This window comes from Mus musculus, chromosome 5, assembly GCF_000001635.26.
Source record: "Mus musculus strain C57BL/6J chromosome 5, GRCm38.p6 C57BL/6J".
NCBI lineage: Eukaryota > Metazoa > Chordata > Mammalia > Rodentia > Muridae > Mus > Mus musculus.
This window is the reverse complement of record NC_000071.6, coordinates 109,859,190-109,880,779: the sequence shown is the minus strand read 5'-3', so window position 1 is coordinate 109,880,779 and position 21,590 is coordinate 109,859,190. Positions and strand designations below refer to the sequence as shown.

At 40.7% G+C, this 21,590-nt stretch overlaps 1 protein-coding gene and 1 long non-coding RNA gene across 5 annotated transcripts in view; one reads left to right on the top strand and one right to left on the bottom strand.

The window, feature by feature from the left end:
• Positions 1 to 15,702, bottom strand: part of AB010352 (cDNA sequence AB010352) — a 24,893-nt gene extending 9,191 nt beyond the window's left edge. Inside the window, exons 1-4 of one of the 4 annotated variants that reach the window (XM_011249627.3) lie at positions 13,968 to 15,702; positions 11,167 to 11,294; positions 584 to 710; positions 333 to 393 (exon numbers count right to left, since the gene is read on the bottom strand). In XM_011249627.3, the coding sequence (XP_011247929.1) occupies positions 333 to 393; positions 584 to 683 (161 nt within the window). In that variant the 5' untranslated portion in view covers positions 684 to 710; positions 11,167 to 11,294; positions 13,968 to 15,702. The remainder of the gene's footprint in view (positions 1 to 332; positions 394 to 583; positions 711 to 11,166; positions 11,295 to 13,967) is intronic. The other 3 variants (XM_030255018.1, NM_001378279.1, XM_030255017.1) reach the window with 3 other exon arrangements.
• On the top strand, positions 14,160 to 21,590 carry Gm35089. Its single transcript, XR_389508.4, has 3 exons — positions 14,160 to 14,457; positions 16,924 to 17,072; positions 20,151 to 21,590. It is a non-coding gene; the product is annotated as a predicted gene, 35089 (long non-coding RNA).

The following is a 21,590-nucleotide window of genomic DNA, read 5'->3' as shown; positions in this document are numbered from 1 at the left end:
TATTAGAAGCATACACTTATCACCTTATATCTTTGGCAATATGTGAGCGGTATGAGACTAGATTGGCAGTTGGACAGAATAGCTGCCAGGTGGCTATGGTTCAAATGGTAATATCAGATAAGGCATTATTTCCTTGTCTTCTTTCATTGAGGCATACCCGCAAACACAAATCAGGCGCCTTGCACTGAGGTACGTGGACTTGTGAGAATTAAATAATCAATACACTAAAAAAAGTGGTTTTTTTTTCCACTGTTGATTCTTTTAAAAAAGTTCCAGGACACATTAACATTTCTTCAGAGGCATATTCATACCAATTTGCACATAAAAATTACCTTCCATGTCTTCTGGAACTTTTACAATGTTCTTCAATATTATGTTCTTCCCAATTGTAGCCTAAAATATAGTACCAGAAAATGTATGATATATCATTGGAAATTAGGCAAATTTAAGTTACTATTTTTAGTAAACCTGATTTATTCACCTCATTCTTCCTCATTCTCAAGTGAAATTACAGAAAAGCATCAACAACAAGGAAACAGTTGTTCCCTTATTTTAAAAAGTAAAAGAAAATTCACAGTCTTACCTACAGCAATGAGGTTTCTGTAGTTCTCCAACATCACATCTTTGTAAAGACTCTTCTGTGAAGCATTCAGCAAAGCCCATTCTTCTCGAGTGAAGTTCATATGCACATCATCATAAGTCAATGCATCCTAAAATATTCCATACATGTGTACAAAAGAAACCATGATACCGACATCACTGTAAATGTATGCTTCACTGATAAAATATCTTTGTAATTCTGGTACTTCCCCCACTTATTTAATGGCCAAGAAGTTTTGACCTAATTACCAAGTCATCTTAGAAGGAAACTGAGTGTACTGGCTAGTTTTGTGTCAACTTGACACAGGCTGGAGTTATCACAGAGAAAGGAGCTTCAGTTGGGGAAATGCCTCCATGAGATCCAGCTGTAGGGCATTTTCTCAGCTAGTGATCAAGGGGAAGGGGCCCCTTGTGGGTGGGACCATCTCTGGGTTGGTAGTCTTGGGTTCTATAAGAGAGTAGGCTGAGCAAGCCAGGGAAGGCAAACCAGTAAGGAACATCCCTCCATGTCTCCTGCATCAGCTCCTGCTTTCTGACCTGCTTGAGTTCCAGTCCTGACATCCTGGGTGATGAACAGCAGTATGGAAATGTAAGCTGAATAAACTCTTTCCTCCCCAACTTGCTTCTTGGTCATGATGTTTTGTCCAGGAATAGAAACCCTGACTAAGACAAATTGGTACCAGCATAGTGGGGTACTCCTGTGACAGACTGATCGTGTTTTAGGGAGGACTGTGGAAGGACTTTGGAACTTTGGGCTAGAGGATCTATTCAGTGTTAAGAGTTCTGTGGGATGCTGTGTAGGAGCTTGGAACATAATGTTGAGAACAGTGCAGAAGATGGAGGTCTGGCTTGTGAAATTTCAGAGGGAAGATTAAAGCCTCTTTTCAGGGCCATTGCTATTTTGATTATGAAGATTCTGTGGTTCTGGTTAGCTGGGGCTGAAGAATCAGCTGTGATTAACAAGATACCAGAACTACTAAAATGAAACCTTTGCATTCCTGGGACTATTGATGCTGGTTAGCTGGAGCTAAGAAATTAGCTGTGATTAAGAAGAGACCAGCATCATTGAGGTGAAATCTTCTGGGAAGTGTTTTCTGAGAGCATGGAGGCTATGTCCCAGAGATAACCAAGGTTTTACTTTGTGCTGCAGCAGGACTTGGTAATGTTTAAGAGTCACCCAGGTGGTACTGGTTTTGAAGGCATGAAGGGGTCATAAAGAGTGGCTGAGGCTTGGCACTGTGAGAGGCCATGGAAGGCCATTGGTGGAGGTGCAGACTCAGTTGCAATTGATGGCCCAGGACTGAAGAGGTCATGCAGTGTTTTGCAGATGCCAAACATGAGAGGACCACCAAGAACAGCAGCAGCAGTAGAGTACAGGCAGCTGGAGCCTAGAAGACAAGCTGTGTGCTACAAAGGACAGGGCTGGAGAAGTGACCCAGTTGGATCCCAGACATTGGACAGTTGGAGTTTAAGTTTTGCTTTTAATTGTGACTGTGCCCTGATATTTTTCCCTCTTGAAGGAAGAAAATATTTTAGTTGATTCCATAGTTAAGAGACTTTTAATTGTAAAAAGACTTTGGATTTTAAAAGATATTGGATATTTTAAAAATATTGAACTTTTAATATGTAAAGACTGTGGGACTTTTAAAGTTGTTTAGATCTTGGGGATGAATAAGAAACTAAGGGTTGAGACTTTCTAGTGATATGTTTGTGTGTCAAGTTGACAAGGGGTCAATTGCACTGGCTGGTTTTGGGGGTCAACTTGACACAGGCTGGAGTTATCACAGAGAAAGGAGCTTCAGTTGGGGAAATGCCTCCACGAGATCCAGCTGTAGGGCATTTTCTCAACTAGTGATCAAAGAGGGAAGGGCTCCTTGTGAATGGGACCATCCCTGGACTGGTAGCCTTGGGTTCTAAAAGAGAGTAGGCTGAGCAAGCCAGGGGGAAGCAAGCCAGTAAAGAACATCCCTCCATGGCCTCTGCATCAGCTCCTGCTTCCTGATCTGTTTGACTTCCAGTCCTGACTTCCTTTGGAAATGAACAGAAATATGGAAATGTAAGCTGAATAAACCCTTTCCTCCCATCCTGATTCTTGGTCATGATGTTTGTGCAGGAATAGAAACCCTGACTAAGACACTGAGTAATAAGGTTCAGTTTTGTCAGTTCTTTGCTCTTTGAATAGGATATAGCCTTGCAAAAGAACTGCTAATTAACAGAGAGAAAGAGAGGGAGAGGGAGAGGGAGAGGGAGAGAGAAGTATTGAGCACACAACAGAGAAATTGTATGAACAATTACTATCTACAAATAATGATGGGCATGCTGAGCATATTAGTTAATGCCTTTAATTGCAGAACTCAGAAGGCAGAAGCAGATATATCTCTGGTCTACTCAGGACAGCCAGAGGTACATATTAAGACCCTGTCCCCCCTGTAATAATCAATCAAACAAAAAAGAGAGAAAGGACTCAGAGGTTTTTACTGGAGTTCCTACAAAGAATTACACTTTCGCTCCAGTTCTCTATTCATCTTCCAGAATCCTGAAGTGTCCCAGCTTAATCTGTAACACTAGTGAGATTTTACTTAAAGGGGATGTATCTTTAAACAGAGAGAAATGGACAGATGAGAATGTTGATCCTACATTGGACAGGAGATGGCTCACCAGTGAAGAGCTCTTGTTGGTCTTCCAAATAATTGGGCTCAATTGCCTGTACTTCTAAGGGGCTTAACAACTATCAATTACTCCAAGTTCAGGAATTCTGAACCCATCTTCTCACTACTATGGGAACCAGGCATTCATGATGTGAGTATTAATGCATATAGTCAATTACTCATATTCATTTAAAAAATCAAAACACACATAACAGGTAGAAAGAATGCTATGCACCTGCAATCCAATGACTCAGAAATCTCAGGGAGTAAAGCTCAGGCAGTATCAATGTCATGAATACTCGCCATCCTGAGAAACAGAAAATTCTCTCTGCCAAATTTCAAAATTCAAAACGTGCATGAAGATCAACACAACAGCATATGCTTGACATGTACCAATACCTACGTTCTAGCCCATCAGTCAATAATATAAAAACAAACAAACAAAGAAAAAGCCAGGCATGTTGGCCCACATTTAATCCCAGCACTCTGGAGCCAGAGTCAGGTGGACCTTTAAGTTTGAGGCCGCATGTTCTGCACACCTACTTTCAGGACAGCCAGGGCTACACAAGAAACTTTGTCCCCCAAAACAAAAACAACAAAATTAAAATTATAAAACACCAGGCTTGCAAAATAGCTTAGCCCTGAATAACAATTGCTTCAGCTGGATCTTATGTGATTTAGGGATGGTGTATAATGGTGAAGGCAACAGAACATAAGAAGGAAGCTGACTAATCAGGTCCAATCACAACACAGTAGCACGTACACACACACACACACACACACACACACACACAGGAAATGGGTTGAGTGTATGCACACTCAAGTCTGGTCCCCAATAAGCAATCTAGAAAGTTTCCTCCTCCAAAAGATTGAGAGGACTGAGACTAGAGCCAGGCTAACTCCATAACAGGTTGCAAACTGACAGTTTGGAAGACTAGGACTAAGTTTCTGTTTCACAGAACTGGAAAAGTCCAAACAAGTCCAGTACAGGAAAACCACCCTCACAGGTATCCAATCAGGAGCTTCCAGGAGCTGCCCCTGCCACCAGGCCTGAGCCAAGCCTAAACAAAGAATGCTTAGTCAGCATTGGTTCCTGAAAGTCCCCCAAGTACTCCAGATCCTTAACCATCCAAAAGACACCCATATCTCTAGAAATTGAACCAACTAATCAGAATAAAGTTCACCTACTCCTCCCTGAAATTCCCCTAACTGGCTTTAAATTGAACTTGCAAAGCTCACATGTCTGTATCCAACATAGTAAATGGTAGGCCCCTGTACGAAAGAATTCTGAAGAATAAAACACTTTTGCATACCATTGAGTTGGGGGCTTCCTTCAGTGATTCTTGGACCCTAACATTATAAGCTCTCCCAAAGAAAGCCACAAAAAGAAACAAGTGTTCAAAGACATCACCCTATCTGTGACCTTTTTCACTTAATCAACTACATTGTGATCACGGTCATCCATGTTGAAAATGCACACAGTTTAACTTTAATGACCCTAATAGTCTGCAACAGTCTATACATTCTTCAAATGTCCAATGTCTCTTATGAGACGTTTTTTTCAAGGTTTATTTATTTCATTCATATGAATACAGTGTAGCTGTCATTAGACACACCAGGAGAGGGCATCTGATCCCAATACAGATGGTTGTGAACCACCTTGTGGTTGCTGAGAATTTAACTCAGGACATCTGGAAGAGCAAGCAGAGCTCTTAACAGCTGAGCCATGGCAGCTGCTCTTCATGGCAGGTGTCTCCTAGCTTAGGTAGCTCAACATCTTGTGGTCTCAAAATGCAACTCAGGCTTCATCCTCACAAGTTCATGCAATGCACTCTCACAGTATCCTTCCTTACTGGGGCTCTGACTCTGGCAAACAGATGGCTGGAACAGTGATGGACTGAAACCACAGGGGAAGAATCCACGACCTGAAATTTTACATCTTTCTTATTTCCAGAACTTGGGTGCTCCTGTCAAGTTTGGATTTTAAATTGGGATGAATTCCCCCATGCTTGGACCACAGTTATAGCAGGTTTTCTATGAAGATCCTTCCAGGGACTAGGAATCACTTTGCCTTCCCACCCCCCTTTCCATTCATTGAAGGCTTAGCAGGAGGGTGGGTTTCCCTCAGGACACCTTCTTAGGCTTTCAATCCTGAATTCAGGCCGCTTTCTCAGCATTCAGCTGCCATTTGAAACTACCCAGTGCTGGTTTGCTCTACAAGCCACAGACTTTGCTTTAATTTCTGCCCAACTTGCTTTTTTTTTTTTTTTTTCATTTTAGTCCTGAATGAGTTACTACTAATAATCACCCAACAGATTCTTTTTTTTTTTTTTTTTTTTTTTGATTAGGTATTTTCCTCACTTACATTTCCAATGCTATCCCAAAAGTCCCCCCCATACCCTCCCCCCAATCCAACAGATTCTATATTCCATCTACAAAATACAGCCAGTTATTTTTTATTTCGGTCTTACTCAATTTGTAAGAGCATGGGACAGATAAGAAAGATTTGGGGTCAAATTACCATAGAAATCACAACTACCTAAATTTTTCATGGAGTCTATTTTCAACTAAAATCCTATGACCTCAACTTCTGTCTGCATTACTTGCAATACTTCAATCTTCCAGATGCTACAACAGCCAATTAAGCTCTAAGTACAGCTTTCGATGCTGTTTGCCATCTCAAGTCCTGCTATCTCCCACATTCCTCCAAAAGAAAACATGTGCAGTTTCTGTCCAGCAACAAAATCACTTTATGTGTTTTTTTTTTCTTAGTTCTAACTTGCTACTCTGCTACTTTGATTGAATCCTCTAACCAAAAGCATCTCAGGTAATGAGCATGTTCACTTGTTTGGTCCTGTCAGATCACAGTCCATCATTTTGTGAGCTAAGGAGAGAACCTCAAGCTTCAAGAAAATTAGGCAAAAACCATGGATGACCATTGTTTCTTGCCTTGCCCTCTTGCTTGGTCACTGTCTCATGCTCAGCTAGCTCTCTTATGTAGTCCAGGCACACTAGCTCAGGGATCCTGACACCCTCAGCAGAAGAGCCTTCCTTCCCACATCAATCATCACACAACACAATCTCTCACATACACAGCATCCAGCCATTTTAATGAGGGCATTTGAATGAGAAATGAGTGTAGGCTCCAAAATGTTGACAACTGAAGCTAATTAGGACACACAGACAATAATATATCAGAAAGTTTTAAAAAGCCAAATCTAATGTGTTAACCATATCAAAACCCCCAAAATTGCTGATTACATCACCTGGAAGCCAGAGTTTCCAAAAAATGGGAGAAGCAAGCAGTCAGGATCAAGAAGAGGAAACTAAAACTGTTTCCCAACTATCAAAATCTCAAGAAATTCATAGTAAATTTTCAAAAGACAAAAATAGGTGAAGGTCTATCATTTTCCAGAGAAACAACAATATAATTAGATTATAGTGAATAAAAATCACACAATGTAGATTGCACCACAAATAAAGAGAGACCAAAAGACAGACAGACAGACGTATAAGTCTTTTAAAAATGAAGTACAAGAGTATAATAAAAAAATTAAGAAATTACAGGCCAATACTGTGTGTCCTGTTTCTCCTCTTTGCCAATAAAAGAAAATGGATTAAAAGTGGCAAAAACCTGGTCAATTGGACATAAAGGCTGCCTAAGGAATGGGAATAATTTTTTTTAATCAAATTCACATATTATAGAGGCCTAATATATAAAATATGTAGCAACCTCAAGAAACTAGACTATCCAAACCAAGAAATTCAATTTATAATGTGGTATAGATCTAAACAGAGAATTCTCAACAGAGTCTCAAAAAGCTGAGAAATACTTAATGAAATCATCGCCATCTTAGTCATGAGGGGAATGCAAATCAAAATTACTTTGAGCATCTTTCTTGTAAATGTCAGAATGGTTGAGATCAATAATACAAGTGACAGCTCATGCTGGCAAGGATGTGGAGAAAGGGGAACAAACCCCACCTCCTTGTGGGGTACAAACTAATACCATCACTATAGAAATCAGTATTTCCTCAGAATTGTGGTCCCTCACAACAGTGAGAATCCATCTACCCAAAACCCAGCTATACGGCTCTTGGGAATCTATCCAAAAGGTGCTCCTCCCTACCACAGGGATATTTGCTCAACTAGGTTCATAGCACATTTATTCATCCTAGCCAGAAACTGGAAACAACCAAGAGGTACCTCAACTGCAGAATGGATTAAAAAAAAAAACAAAACAAAAACAAAAAACAAACAAACAAAAAAAAAAAAACCCAAAAAAACTGTGGTCCATTTATACAATGGAGTATCACTTAGCTGTTTAAAAACAAACAAACAAAAACACCCGAAATTGTGAATTTTCAGCAAAGTGAATGCAACTTAAAACAAAACAAAACGACCCTAAGTGAAGTAACCCACACCCAGAATGACACACATGGCATGCATTCACTTATAAGTGGATATTACCTACTGGGTAAATAATAATCAAGCCATACTCCACAAACCCAGAAAGGCTAGGTAGAGATGGGCTATAGGGGGAAGCACAGATCTCCTTCTAAAGGGAAATAGAGTAGTTTCTGTGAGTAGACTGGGGTTTGATGGGAACAGGAGTGGGAGGGATCAGTTGGGGCAATGCAGGGGTAAAGTACAATGCAGAGAGGAACAGCTGGAATGGGGTCATTTGGGGGTTACTGTAAAAACGCAGTACAATATCAACTTCTCAGATGCTATAGGGTGACCTTAATGAAGACTCGGAGTAATGGAGAATATGGAGTCTGAACTGACCATCCTCTGTATCCAGCCAGGGCTTCAATGTTGGAAATGGGTTACATTTGGTTGAGCTGTTGGCCAAGGTGGTCTCTTGGAGATCCTTAAACTATCCATGCTGATGTTAGGACAAAACTTTGTTCTCGCATAACTGACAGCAGGGCCCCATCAATAAGGACAAATTCCACAGAGTTCACTGAATGCAGAAATCAAGCTGGTGGTGCAGGCTTGAAGCCTTCACCCCTATGTTCTATTCTCTTTGAAGAGAGAAGGCATTCTACAGGCTACAGAAAGAGAAACCTGGACCCCCATCCCTTACACACACACACACACACACACACACCCCAAGATGTTCTGGGGCATGATGGTAACAAAATTGTTTGAATGGCCAACCAATATTTGGTTTAACTTGACTCTTGACCTGAGAGGTAACCCATGAGTAACACTGACTGGATTTCTAGGAACCTTACAGAGACTTAAATGGTGGACTGGCTGGTTTTATGTGTCAACTTGACACAGGCTGGGGTTATCACAGAGAAAGGAGCTTCAGTTGGGAAAGTGCCTACACGAGATCCAGCTGTGGGATATTTTCTCAATTAGTGATCAAGGGGGAAAGGCCCCTTGTGGGTGGGACCATCTCTGGGCTGGCAGTCTTGGGTTCTATAAGAGAGCAGACTGAGCAAGCCAGTAAGGAACATCCATCCCTCCGTGGTTTCTGCATTGGCTCCTGATTTCTGACCTGCTTGAGTTCCAGTCCTGACTTCCTTTGGTGATGAACTGCAGTATGGAATTGTAAGCTGAATAAACCCTTTCCTCCCCAACTTGCTTCTTGGTCATGATGTTTGTGCAGGAATAGAAACCCTGACTAAGACAAATGGCAAGCATAGAGACAGCATGGGTCTGTGCCAGGTCCTCTGCTGACATGTTATGGCTGTTGGCTTGGTGTCTTTGTGGGACTCCTAACAGTGGGAGCAGGTGTAACTCTGATTCTTTAGCTTGATCTTGAGACTTTTCCTCCTATCAGGTTGCCTTGTCCAATACGAAGGCTTTCACCTTGTCTTTTTCTATCTTGTTCTGCCCTGTTAGGCTGTCCTCTTTTGGAGGTCTGCTCCTTTTTGAAGAGGACACAGTGCAGGAGGTTATTGGATCTTGGGGAGAGGAGGAGAGGTGTAATTGGGGAGGGGGCGGTAGCTGGGAGGAGTGTAGGGAGGAAAAACAGTGTTCAGGAGATATTTAAAGAGAGAGAACCTATCTTCAATTAAATATTAATTCAATACTGCTTATATGAAAATGCAAAAAAGGTAAGCAATAATGAACAAAGAAAAGCAAAATAGTGAAGACAGGGACAGTAGGATTGTGACAGATACAGTTTTCATTCTGTTTTTATAGTCCGTGACCCTCACAAAGGAGTGTAAAAATATCATCTTGGAGGCTCAATTCCTCCTGATCGTCTAGACCTAGTCCTGAAACCTTCTAATCTCTGTGCAATCTTATCTAGGTCTAGAATGTTTTGGGCATCTGAGACTTAACTGCTGAATAAAATCACCTTTCTTTTTCTTTCTGAACTTTGGCTGGCTGGTCAACTCAGTTGTTCTGACTCAAACTCCTCTTCATGCTAGCAGATTTAAACTGGCTTCTTTCATTTCAGACTGAATTGCTGTGCTTGGCCTCAAATGAACTCCAGCAATCTGTTCTCATTTTCTGGCACAGTCTCATTCTCTGGCTCATTCTTTCTTCACCTGTGTCTAGTTTGTTTTCTCTTTAGCCTGTCTCTGTAAAACTCTCCAGGTAAAACTGCCTCTGCCTCTCACCCTCTGAGAGGGTGCTGCTTCCTCTTATGTTGCCTCTCTTCTCTCTTCTCTTGAGAGTTGGGCATATCCTATTCTGTCAGATCTTTCTCTAATTCATCATTTTGTCAGCCACACATTAAGACATTGCTTTCAAACATGAGTGCTTCCTTCTAAAACTGACGTTATTTTCATCGTTTGGCAGCAAACATGTGGTCTAAGGGATGGGCCACACCATAAATAGAAACAGCTTCCCTACCCCATCCCACCCTCACCCCCAAGTAAACTGGATAGTTCCTGGGTTAACACTGTGATCAAATACCCTGCAACGTAGGAGTTCATGATAAGCTCATCTTGGGCCCAGTCTATGTGTGTGAAATCAGAAGTTTTGCTCTCAGCATTGTGAAATATATATATATATATATATATATATATCATGTAGGAAACAAAAGCCGTCATTTTCTTGTGTTAGTTTTCACTAGTTTGAAGTGTGGAATCACAATGTTTCTTATTTCATTCTAAAAGCAAACTCTTGATTGTTGTTAAGGAAAACCAATGTCTATATAACTTTTCAATAAAAATAAATATGTGATATTGTACAAAATTGCTGCATTAAGTATATTACACATTAAGAATAAATACACCAAGGTATAAAAATGTTAAATGTTTAACCACATTCTCCAAAGCTAAAATGAAAGTGTTACCATCTAAGTTACTTAATGCAGAGAAAATAAAAAGATGAGTCAGTTATTTAAGACTATTGTTCAATTGTAATGTATCATCAGTATTTAAATTCAAGCAAAACAGTCAGTCTGTTTCTTAAACTCATTTTTACTCTTTTATGCAGTATGACTCATAGGCAGAAAGCTCTCATGCCATCCAAATACAGCCACTCTCTGCATTTGTACAGTATACTATAATACCACATTTGCTTCCCATCTATAACAACTCTTGCTACAGAAAGCTTGATAGTTCATTTCTCTTCTCCATATAATATGCTAAATAAACATTAGTAAAACCCTTTGAAGGAGATTGCTTCAGCTAGATTTTGTGCTTTCTGCCATTCTGTAGGGAGTTGGCAGGAATTTGACATTGAACAAGGACATGGAAGTAGGCTCAGGTAGGAATCTGACTTTGGGCTAGGACTTAGGAAGTAGGCTCAGAATAGAATAGTTACATTTGGGCTAATACAAAGCTCCAGGTAAACTCAGCCAAGGAGTTATCTAAGTCCTGCTGATAAGCCCCTTAAAACTATGATTCCTGGACTTTGCTTATTAGCTTGTGTATTCCTTGACCTAGAACTGACCATATTATTGGCATGTACTTAAAATGGTATAAAAGCAGGCTTGAGAAAAATAGACCTGCTTCAGCCTCAGCACTGGCTGGAGTCATGTTACAGGGTTGTCTGTCTTCTTTTCAATCCTCGCTCTCCCTTGAGATCCTGTTGACTGACTGAGCTGAATGGTCTCTCTTCATTTTCCACTGCTACCTGCAGAAAGACAAGATGGCTCAAGTCCTCATACCCATCTGACAATAAGGGTGCACGAAAGATTAAAATTATATGGGAAAAGGAATGGGTCAACAGTGCTTAAGCGGTAATTACATGTCGTTTTTATGACCAATAGAGCACTGACTGTGAGAGTCTTTACAAGAACTTAATCCTTTAACTTTCACTATTGTCTTCTTTCCTTTAGCACAATGTCACCTTGAGGCACCTAGCTTGTCCTCAACAAATGAGCACTGAGGTAATTCTCATATTTAGGCTACCATAATACAACTGCAATGAACATGAGAATTCTGGTTCTTCTTTAAACTAATTTCAAGTGCATGGAAACTATACTGAGAAAACTGCTGGGATCCATGGCAATTCTGTCATTGTTATGAGGACTCGGTAGAATGGGGTTGCTTGGGAGTAGGTGCTATGTCCAAATGTATGAGAATATATATATTAAAATAAGTAAAATTTTACATCAACTATAACACAACGTGGTCTTAACTAATTTTAGTTGACATCTATGGAAAATCCCAACCTACTGCTTTCAGAGTTTATTCCTAATACACAATCCTGTACCACATTCATATTCATTGTTCAATTCTGGACGATGTCTTATTTTCACTCTTTTTGTTTTCTCAATTAAGTTACACTTAGTGAGATATCATTTATGTAACCCTAACAACGTATTGTGTCCCTAAAGTCTATGCTAAAGTCCTCTTTCTATAGCTTTGTATATGATTTCACATCATTTTCAGTTTCACATACTTACAACTGTAAAAAACACCATTATAGGGAGGTTTTCAAAAATAAAAGGGATGTTGGGTATTTCTAATTTGCAGCATAAATTCAAAACAATCTAAAGAAAACTCCTAACAGAAAAGCTGATTCCAAAGCTATCTGCCATGTTAAAAAAAAAAAAAAAAAACCCTCAGAATTGTCACTAGGGTGATGAAGAAATAGTAAGCCTTTCAGCACAATGTAAATTCTATCCGTACTTATCACAGAACTACAACAATCCAAAGCTTTACAACATTCGTGAAAAAATGAGATGTAGAGAAAAAAGCCAAGAACATAAGCCCCAAATTATAGTCAAGTTTCCATCAAAAGACCTAAGGAAACTCAGCCAGGAAAAATGTAAACATGATCAATATTACCCATGACTGCATGTGTATACAAATGGAATAAACACAGACTTCACAACTCCCACAAAAATAACCCATAGTGACCCCTAACTGGTACATTTCTGATCCCTCCAGCTACTACTGGTCCCACTTACAAACAGAGGCCCCAGAGCATTCTCTGCTGGGGTGGGGAGGTCTTACACAAGCTATGGCTTATGCTAAGTCAGCTTCTTAAGAATACCATCTTGTACACGATTGACATGAGGGAAAAGGGAGGAGATGGGAGACACCTCTGAAGTCAGCAGAAAGATGAAGAAAGTATGAAGTTTACAGAAACATCAGACAATGGGACACACTCAGGAGAAGGCTAATCAAACACTGCTGCACAAGGGACAACTCAGGGTTTCTCAAAAACATTTCTGACCAAACTTCTAGTGGCCTTGGAACTGATAACCACAGCCCCATATGGTGGGAAGTTGTGCTCTCAGAATCTGATTCAACTCCTCCCAAAGGCCCTGGGCCCAGACCATTACCAGCTCTCCCAAGTGTATTCCTGATTTTAGAAAAGGCCCTGGTTTTATCTCTATACCCAGGGCCTCAGGGTAAGCTCCCAAGGACCCAGTTGAGTAGGCCCCAGGCTGTGACTGGCTCAGCCAAGCATGTTCCTGGGTTTCAGAAGGAGCTGTGTCCTGCTCCAGACATGGGGACCTCAGGGAAATTACAGCTTGATCAGGCCAGTACTCAATAATACAAAAGTTTTCTTCTCTTTTCTTTTTCCCCCTTTCACATGGCTGTCACTATGTGTCATCTTGCCAATGTGTCAGAACTATGCTTTTCTCAAGAAGAAAACAGAACCTTTATGGCACACCAGGCCTTACTGTAGATTGTGATCCTGTAATGCCTCATTGAGCAGCTGGTTAGAGGCCTGCTCTTTGATATGGAGATGGGCCTAGATGCTTGCTGTAAATCAAGTTTGTTTCCTTTGTTATGGTTTGGAACCATATATCTGGGCAATCCTGGTGAACAAGCATGTGTATCCTAGTAACCTATACTCTAAATGCCCTGGTTAGCACATTACTTATCTGTGGGATGTGTTACATGCAGTGCACCCTCAGCTAAATTCTACTTGGAGTGCCTTACTATCCGCTAAGCTTTAGTAAATCCTTTACATCATCAATCCTGCACTTTTACATCACAGCTTGATATTGGATTGCTACCCAGCACACAACCTCCACAAAATTAACTCCAAATGGATTGTCCACCTTAATGTCAAATGCTAACAACAGAACTTGTAGAAACTAGGACTCTCTGAGTTTGGGATCAAGCCAAAGATCTTTCTACACACAGGCCAAATGCTCTGCACAGATGCATCCCACACAGTGAAGTTATTCAGAGGCTATAGCTGGGTCCCGCGAGTGGCTAGGACCTCAGGGGACCTCACACATGGTTGCAGATTCCCACTGAGTCCCGGGAAAGACCCACCGCAGCAGCTCGCGCTGCTCAGACCCCTGCTTCTCCCCATTGTTTTCAGTGACCTTGTACTCACCATGTCGCAACTTCGAAGCTTGCCTTAACACCCTCCACAGCATCCAGCGGCAGGACAGAGAGCACAGCCTGCTCAGCTACTAAGCGAAACCGGCACCAAGGCACCCGGAAACCCCGCCTTCCCTTCTGACTGGCAGGTTCGCCTAAAGGCTCTGATTGGCCAGTAAGTCTTGAGTGACGCGAGTACCTCCCCTAGGGTTAGAGTGTGCTGAAGGTACACAGTGTAGAGGTTCTCAGCCCAAGCTTCTGTCCAGGGCCCAACCTCTTCCAGATCTACGGGGATCTGCATTTCTGTAGTACTAGTGCGAGTCCTCAGATATCCTACCCATCTGTCTCCCCGCGCAACCGCAGGGAAGCCCCACCACTCCACCTGCCACTGCTCAGCCGCTTGCTCCTCCCCTAGGTGGGCAGTGACCCTGTCATCACCAGGGCCTAACTTCAGCCACAGCTTCCCTCAGTAGGCTGTTTGCCTTCTTCCTCCTTGAATCAAGGTAGGGAGCTTGCATAGCCCATTACTCAACTTGCAGGGGAGTTATCAATCTGTCCCATAAGCGGAAGGGTATTAACAATTAAAGAGAGATTTGGGGAAACAATAGTTTATAGAAATTAATAGGCTTATTAATTTCTGGTTTGTTATAGTCATAGTGTAATTTATTTTTGCTTCAATCTTAATAATCAGTTTAAAAGGATGCAGTTATGCAGTGGGCCAGCCCCAGCGTGGGGTGTTTCTTCTTTTTTGGTTTTGGTCTTATTGAGGAAGCGGAGGGGGAAGAGTAGGCTGAGGGAAAGACTTTTGTCTTTTGAGATTCTAGGGTAAGACTTTGTCTCACCGAAAATTTAGGGTTGCTGTATAATAAAATGTTTACTTATCTAAGTCTAAGTTACTATGCTGTTGTAGCTGACCTGCCTTCTGTGATCCTCTGAGGCCAGAAATCACAGTTTCTGGCACTCAGCACCTCATCCTAAAACAGCAGGAGATTAAGTAAAGGATTAATTGCTAGACCCTTTGCCCTATTGTCCAGATGCCTCCTGCTGGGAGGGAGTTTGGAGCAGTAGACTTCTATTGAACCAGGAGAAGAGAATAACACTCTAAGAAGGAAAAACTTTTACATAAGCAAATATGCATAATCTCACATAAATTCATATTGAGCTTCATTCATGCTCATTTATTCATTTTTATTCAAACCCAGCTGGGCCCAGCTTTCATGCATTCTCACAATTACATACTTACACACACACAAGCAGACATTCTCACAATTTTATACTTACACACACATCCATACTTACATATGCATATGGAGCAAAAGACCAAGCATGGGCGCAGCAAGGATTCACTCAATCTGGATGAAAAAAAAAAAAATGTGTTCCAATCTTTATTACATAGAGAAAGAAAAGGCTTCTACCTTTTTAATGCTAAATAAATTAAACCCATGTTTGTATAGAAAAAAAGCTTTGTTTCTTTTAGTAAGATTAAACCTGCCTTGTTCTTACCATGGCACCTGTTCTGTCCCATGGTTAGGAGAAGACTGCCTGCTCCTTCTGCTCCCTGGGACATCTTCTTTTCTCCTCTTTCCCTCTGCATTCTGCACATTGCTCTCTTAGTATTTTATGTTACCTATAATTTCTAAGCTACTCCATTCTGCATTCTCCTTCTAACCTAAAAAGTGTTCTGTCTAAAAACTTCTCCTCAGCTCAGTTCCTCTCTCAGCTCAGTTCTTCTCACCTCTGTTCCTCTCACCCCAGTCCCTCAGTTCTGACTCTTTGTCCTCAGCCCTTAAACATCATTCAGCATACATGATCACATGTTAAAAGTTCATCAAAAGTTCACACAGAAAATCAAATCATAAACTGAAATAGAAGTTTACAACAGAGAATGTTTACATGCATATCCATTAGGAGTGATTACCTAGCAAACATCCATCACCTGTCTCAGCTCCACAGGTTCAATGAAGGTTTAAAACCATGACTAAGTTATAAGTGAAGTTCTGTATAGATAAACCCAGTCAGTATTCTATCTTCTGTCCTAGCACCTACAATAAATCATCAGTTCCCTTTTTATGACCTTTTTAAAATTGTTTTACAACCTCTTGAACTGTGCTCTGAGTAGGAGAAAGTCTGGTTACTATCTATGAACAATGACCTGGTGACACTTGAGAGTCTGGGAGAGTTCTCATTGAAACATTGATGATCAGAAAAGGACCTAATAGTAGTCCCATTATAAAAGAGCTTAATAATCACAAATATAATTTTAGGAATTATTATAGGATCATCATTAAGACTTTAGTTATCTATTTGTCTATACAGCATCTCTACAAGATAGTGCATCTCCGTGGCTCTGCAGAGATCTGCTCCAGAGGGATGTGCTGCTACTTAGTGGTAGTTACATATGTTTATTAATAACAGGAAAAGCATATTAATAGCAGGAAACTTTCCTAAAATGAGTCCCACACAGCCTTGCTTAGTGAGGGCTCACCTGTCAAAGATTATATAATAATCCGAGGCAGGACACTTCAGGATGATCACCTGCTAGTTATTAGCTTGTCCCATTATGGCTCCTGACACAGTGGGACTGAGGTTGTATAAGAGGTCCAGGACATGCACAAAGCTGTCCAGATAAGATCCCCTTATCTCTATACTCTACAGCACTGCAGATGTGTGCTAGCACATCTTTGCTCTGAAAATATAGTGTTTTTTAAATTGGAATTACCTTTAATCTTTCTTTTAGCTTAAAAAGGCAAGGTAGTCATTTTTCCTTGGGACAAACATTAATTTCATGTTTTCTAAGAACTAAACAAATTTTCACTTTCAAATTTTAAAAGATTTACTTAAGAGATCATGTTCTGTGATCCACTGTGTTCATTTTGTGCTTCCTTCCATGTCTTGGCAGCAGGTTGCTCTGAGTATAGGAACTTATGCCATGTTTTTCTTTAATTTTATTCTTTATATATTTTCTGAAGATAAGAAGGTGGAATGTTTCATGTTTGGAATGTTTGCAAAACGACTCTGTCCTTACACATTACAGCATATGGATGAAGAAAAAGGAGAAACTACTTAATATTTATCAATTAAATATCTATTCTGCTCTTCACACCATCATTAGCTATAGGTAAGAAATGAAAAGATTTTACTTTTGACTAGAGTAGAAGAATGTGAATCAACATCGTCAATATGGTATTGGTTACAGTGCTGATTACAACCATCATATATTTGTTAAATTTTGCAAAAAAAGAGAATTGTGTGACTTTTAATATCACAAAGGATGCCTTATGTAAAAGAAATTTCCTTACCCTACCTAAAAATTTTGAGCCCTAACAGTACATTTAAGCCCCCTTTTTTCTGTTTGTCAGTAAATAGCTAGTAGGCAAGCCTAAGTTATTGAGAACCTAAATCATTAAACACCATCAAATAGAAAAATACCCCATGACAGTATCCTGCATACAGGTAGGCTATCTGCACTGAGTTACATTATAACATGATCTAATGTCCACATGAGATAGTGACACTTACTGGTTTTCCACAGTACAATAAAATAAGTAAAATGCTTTTGTATGAATACTAATGTCATAAAGGAATCTGTTTTCCCCAGAATGAGACACAGGTTAAAAGACAGAACTTAATGGCAGGTCAGTGCTTTGAAAGAGGGTTGGAGTCCTTCCCTCTCAGGGTCTCAATGCAGCTCACCACCTGCTATTTACATGGAAACAGCAGCAGACAGGACAATGGTCAGCAAGATTCAGGGAATGGTAAAGGATATTTTCAGTTTGTAATATGAAATTGAGGTACCCAGAGGCCTCAGAAGACATAACTTCATAGATAGGTAAGGAGCACATGGTCTTGTGAAAAAGCCCATGAGTTCAATAATATAAAAATTTGTAAAAACAAGGCTGGAGAGATGGCTCAGCAGTTAAGAGCACTGACTGCTCTTCTAGAGGTCCTGAGTTGAATTCCCAGCAACCACCTGGTGGCACAAAACCATCTGTAATGGGATCTGATGCCTTCTTCTGGTGTGTGTCTCAAGACAGCTACAAGCCGGGTGTGGCCCAATGGGGGCCACTTTCATTCAGACTGCCACAGGTAGGAATAAAATCTGTGTGTGATAGTTAACCATTGTCCAGGTAGGCAGGTGGAGGGAGGCACAGCCTGGAGAATGTTCAGACTGAATGTTTCTGGGCAGGTATGACTTCAAAACTAGAAATTCTTTCTTAAGTAAACAGTTTGCTCAGATGTCCACAGGTCTCTTCCTTTGTCCCTGTCCTTTAGAATGCAGAGGTGACACTTAAGAAGATTCTAGAGTAATTAAAGCCCTATACTGCCATGCTGGACTTGTGGTAGATGCTTGTCTAGCCTAGACTTTTCTCTTATTCTTTCAGCCACATCCTTTAAATCTCATCTTCTGAGAAAAGACTTATGCATTTGATTCTTCTGATATCACCCAGCACAGGCAGGAAGGAGGAAGGGCAGTGTGGCTGCCAGTGGAGAACAGGCCCATTACTGATGGTAGGAGTGGTGTGGGGCCTCGTCATTTCTGTTCCTCCTGAGGATGCTATTTTGAAGAAAACTGTTCCTCATGACTGAAGATTTTCACACATAAGACAAAGACCAGCAGCCGGCATGCCAGTGACATGTCATGGCATCAGTCTCCACATAGGCAGAGCAGAGTTCACAGAGCGTGGGTGTTGTGAAAGAGACTGTTGGAGGTAGGAGGTGTGAGAATCACTGTCTCTTCACCAGGATCTCATTCTTGTTTATTTTTTCCTTTTTAAATATTTTTTATTAGGTATTTTCCTCATTTACATTTCCAATGCTATCCCAAAAGTCCCCCATACCCTCCCCCCAACTCCCCAACTCCCCTACCCACCCACTCCCAGTTTGTGGCCCTGGCGTTCCCCTGTACTGGGGCATATAAAGTATGCATGACCAATGGGCCTCTCTTTCCAGTGATGGCCGACTAGGCCATCTTTTGATACATATGCAGCTAGAGACAAGAGCTCCGGGGTACTGGTTAGTTCATATTCTTGTTGCAACCTATAGGGTTGCAGATCCCTTTAGCTCCTTGGGTGATTTCTCTAGCTCCTCCATTGGGGGCCCTGTGATCCATCCAATAGCTGACTGTGAGCATCCACTTCTGTGTTTGCTAGGCCCCAGCATACCAGGATCTCTTTCTATTTCCTTCCACAGTACTGAAAGGCTCATTCCCACTGTTTCATTTCCTCTTCATTGAAGTTGATATTATTTCCTGTTGAACTTGTCTAATAGGGTTCATCATTCCTACAGAAGTCTATTTTGTAGTGTCACCTTGTGTCCAGGACACCTTAAGTAGGACAGAAGTAGAAGACAGAGCTGAGGGTACCCCCTGGTGGCTTCTACTGAACCAATTTTTTTTAATGAGATAATGATGAAAGACTAACTCTGAGAAAGTTGCTATACTGTATACAGTAAATTTCCTTTTTTTTTTTAAACTGATTTTTTTTTTTTGTAAATTTCCTTTAAAGAAATTTTCATTCGTGAGGCTTATTTTATTACAAAAATTTTGTGGTTACTTTATAAATAATGTAATTGTTATATATACATATGTTTTAAAAATAAAATTTTAAAAAAGATTTATTTATTATTATATCTAAGTACACTGTAGATACAGTTCAGATGCACCAGAAGAGGGCGACAGATCTCATTACAGATGGTTGTGAGCTACCATGTGTTTGCTGGGATTTGAACTCAGGACCTTCAGAAGAGCAGTGGGTGCTCTTAACCACTGAGCCATCTCTCCAGTCCAAAAATAAAAATTTTAAAATAAAAATCGAATTTAAAAAAAGTTTCATGGTCTTTAGTTTTAAAATAAAAAGTTTTTCCGAAAAAAAAAATTTTTTTCCGAGTGAGTGAGTCTTTGAAGCACGTTCTCAGTAGCCTATTACTAATGTGATCAGTCCTCTAGCTGGAGGACACGATGTGCAAACATGTATTTTACATGACTGTCCTCCCACAGAAAAGGGAATACTGTGATCTGTATTTTAGGTGCTAATTAAAGCATCTAGGTAACATACCATGTTCTTCAAACAGCCATTGAACCTTTTGCCATCTCAAATAAGTTTCACCTACCTTCTTAGGGAGGAGAGGCGAGAATTCTCTCTTTTTTTAAGAAGGGTTTTGCATTTTTATTCTTTTTTTTTTTTTTTTTAATGTACAGTGTTTTGCCTGCACGCCAGAAGAGGGTGCCGAGATCACATTAAAGATGGTTGTCAGCCACCATGTGGTTGCCGGAATTGAACTCAGAGACCAATCACAGCTCATGCTTTGCATGATGCAGAAGAACAAAAGAGGGAAGCCTTTAAGGAAAACCTGCAGGTTTTCTTTCCCTGCCCATCATTAACATAGCCAAGGACACTCTGGTCACTGTGTGTTCTTCCTGTGAACCTTCCAAATTCTGACGAAGCTTGGAATTGAACATTTCAAAAACAAGTAGTCACATAACAGGGATCTCTCTGGATTGCTTCAATGTGTCAGCAGCAGATCCCATGTTCTGATGCTCTGTTGAATGGCAAGGAGATGGACATGGAGGACAGTCTAGAAAGATTGCCATATGAATCTTAAAGAAAGTTATCTTGACTCTATCCAATATATGTCTGTGTTTAAATAAACACTAGAGGGAAGTTCCTTGGAATCCTCTCTTACAACTCATAATGCAATGGGGTTGGTCCTCTCTGGCCAAAGATCACTGAATCTGTTAGAGCATCTCCCGGAGTCGGAGTCCTCATCTGGCTTGAGAAGGCATTTATGATGCTTTAAGTACTAGTCCTCTTGGTCATTTTTGCTGGGAATTGAACTTAGGACCTCTGGGAAAGTAGCCAGTGCCCTTAATCTATGACCATGTCTCCAGCCCCTGGTCATGATTTCCTAATAATTCAACATGTCTTCTTAGAATCAACACGGTATTGAATATTGCAAAACACTAAGTTGATTTATGGTGTAAGGAGGATGTGTCTGGGTTTTATGCTATTTCTACTCAATTTTACATAGGAGACCTGGCCATCCCAAGATGTGATATTGATGTGGGGGTCTGGAACCAAGTCCCATGTATACAGAGAACTGACTGTATGCTGACTGTTAACTACACCTTCTAGAAAGTGTCAAGGTGATATTCAGAATCGTGGGTAAGATACATTAACACAGATGAGTCTGGCCCATGTATTATTTTACAGGGTCAATGTAGAGAAGGTGGCAGAGACTCAAACAGTGATCATCAAGAGCCCTTCTATCTTGTCTCTTAACTTGCCTGTTCTATGACAAGAGCTGTCCAGAGAAAAAACAAGGTAAATCCCAGAGATAATAACCTTCATTGCTCTCTGCTTTTTAACTTCTTTCTGAAGATATCTGTTGGGAGGCCATCTACAGGAAGTACATTAAACAGCATCTGACATAAACCTGACCAATCTCTCCCCTTCGGTGCACACCAAGTACCCATTACTCACAGGCACAATAGTAGTCTTCAAAGGAGGACACAGGAAGAAAGGTGGGATCCACTTCTCCTGCTGGTCATTGGTCACCATGTTTGTGGTCTGATGAAGCAAGATTTTTTTTTTTCTGTTCAAAGCAATAAAACATCTATTGCTGTGTGCTAAGAATCAGA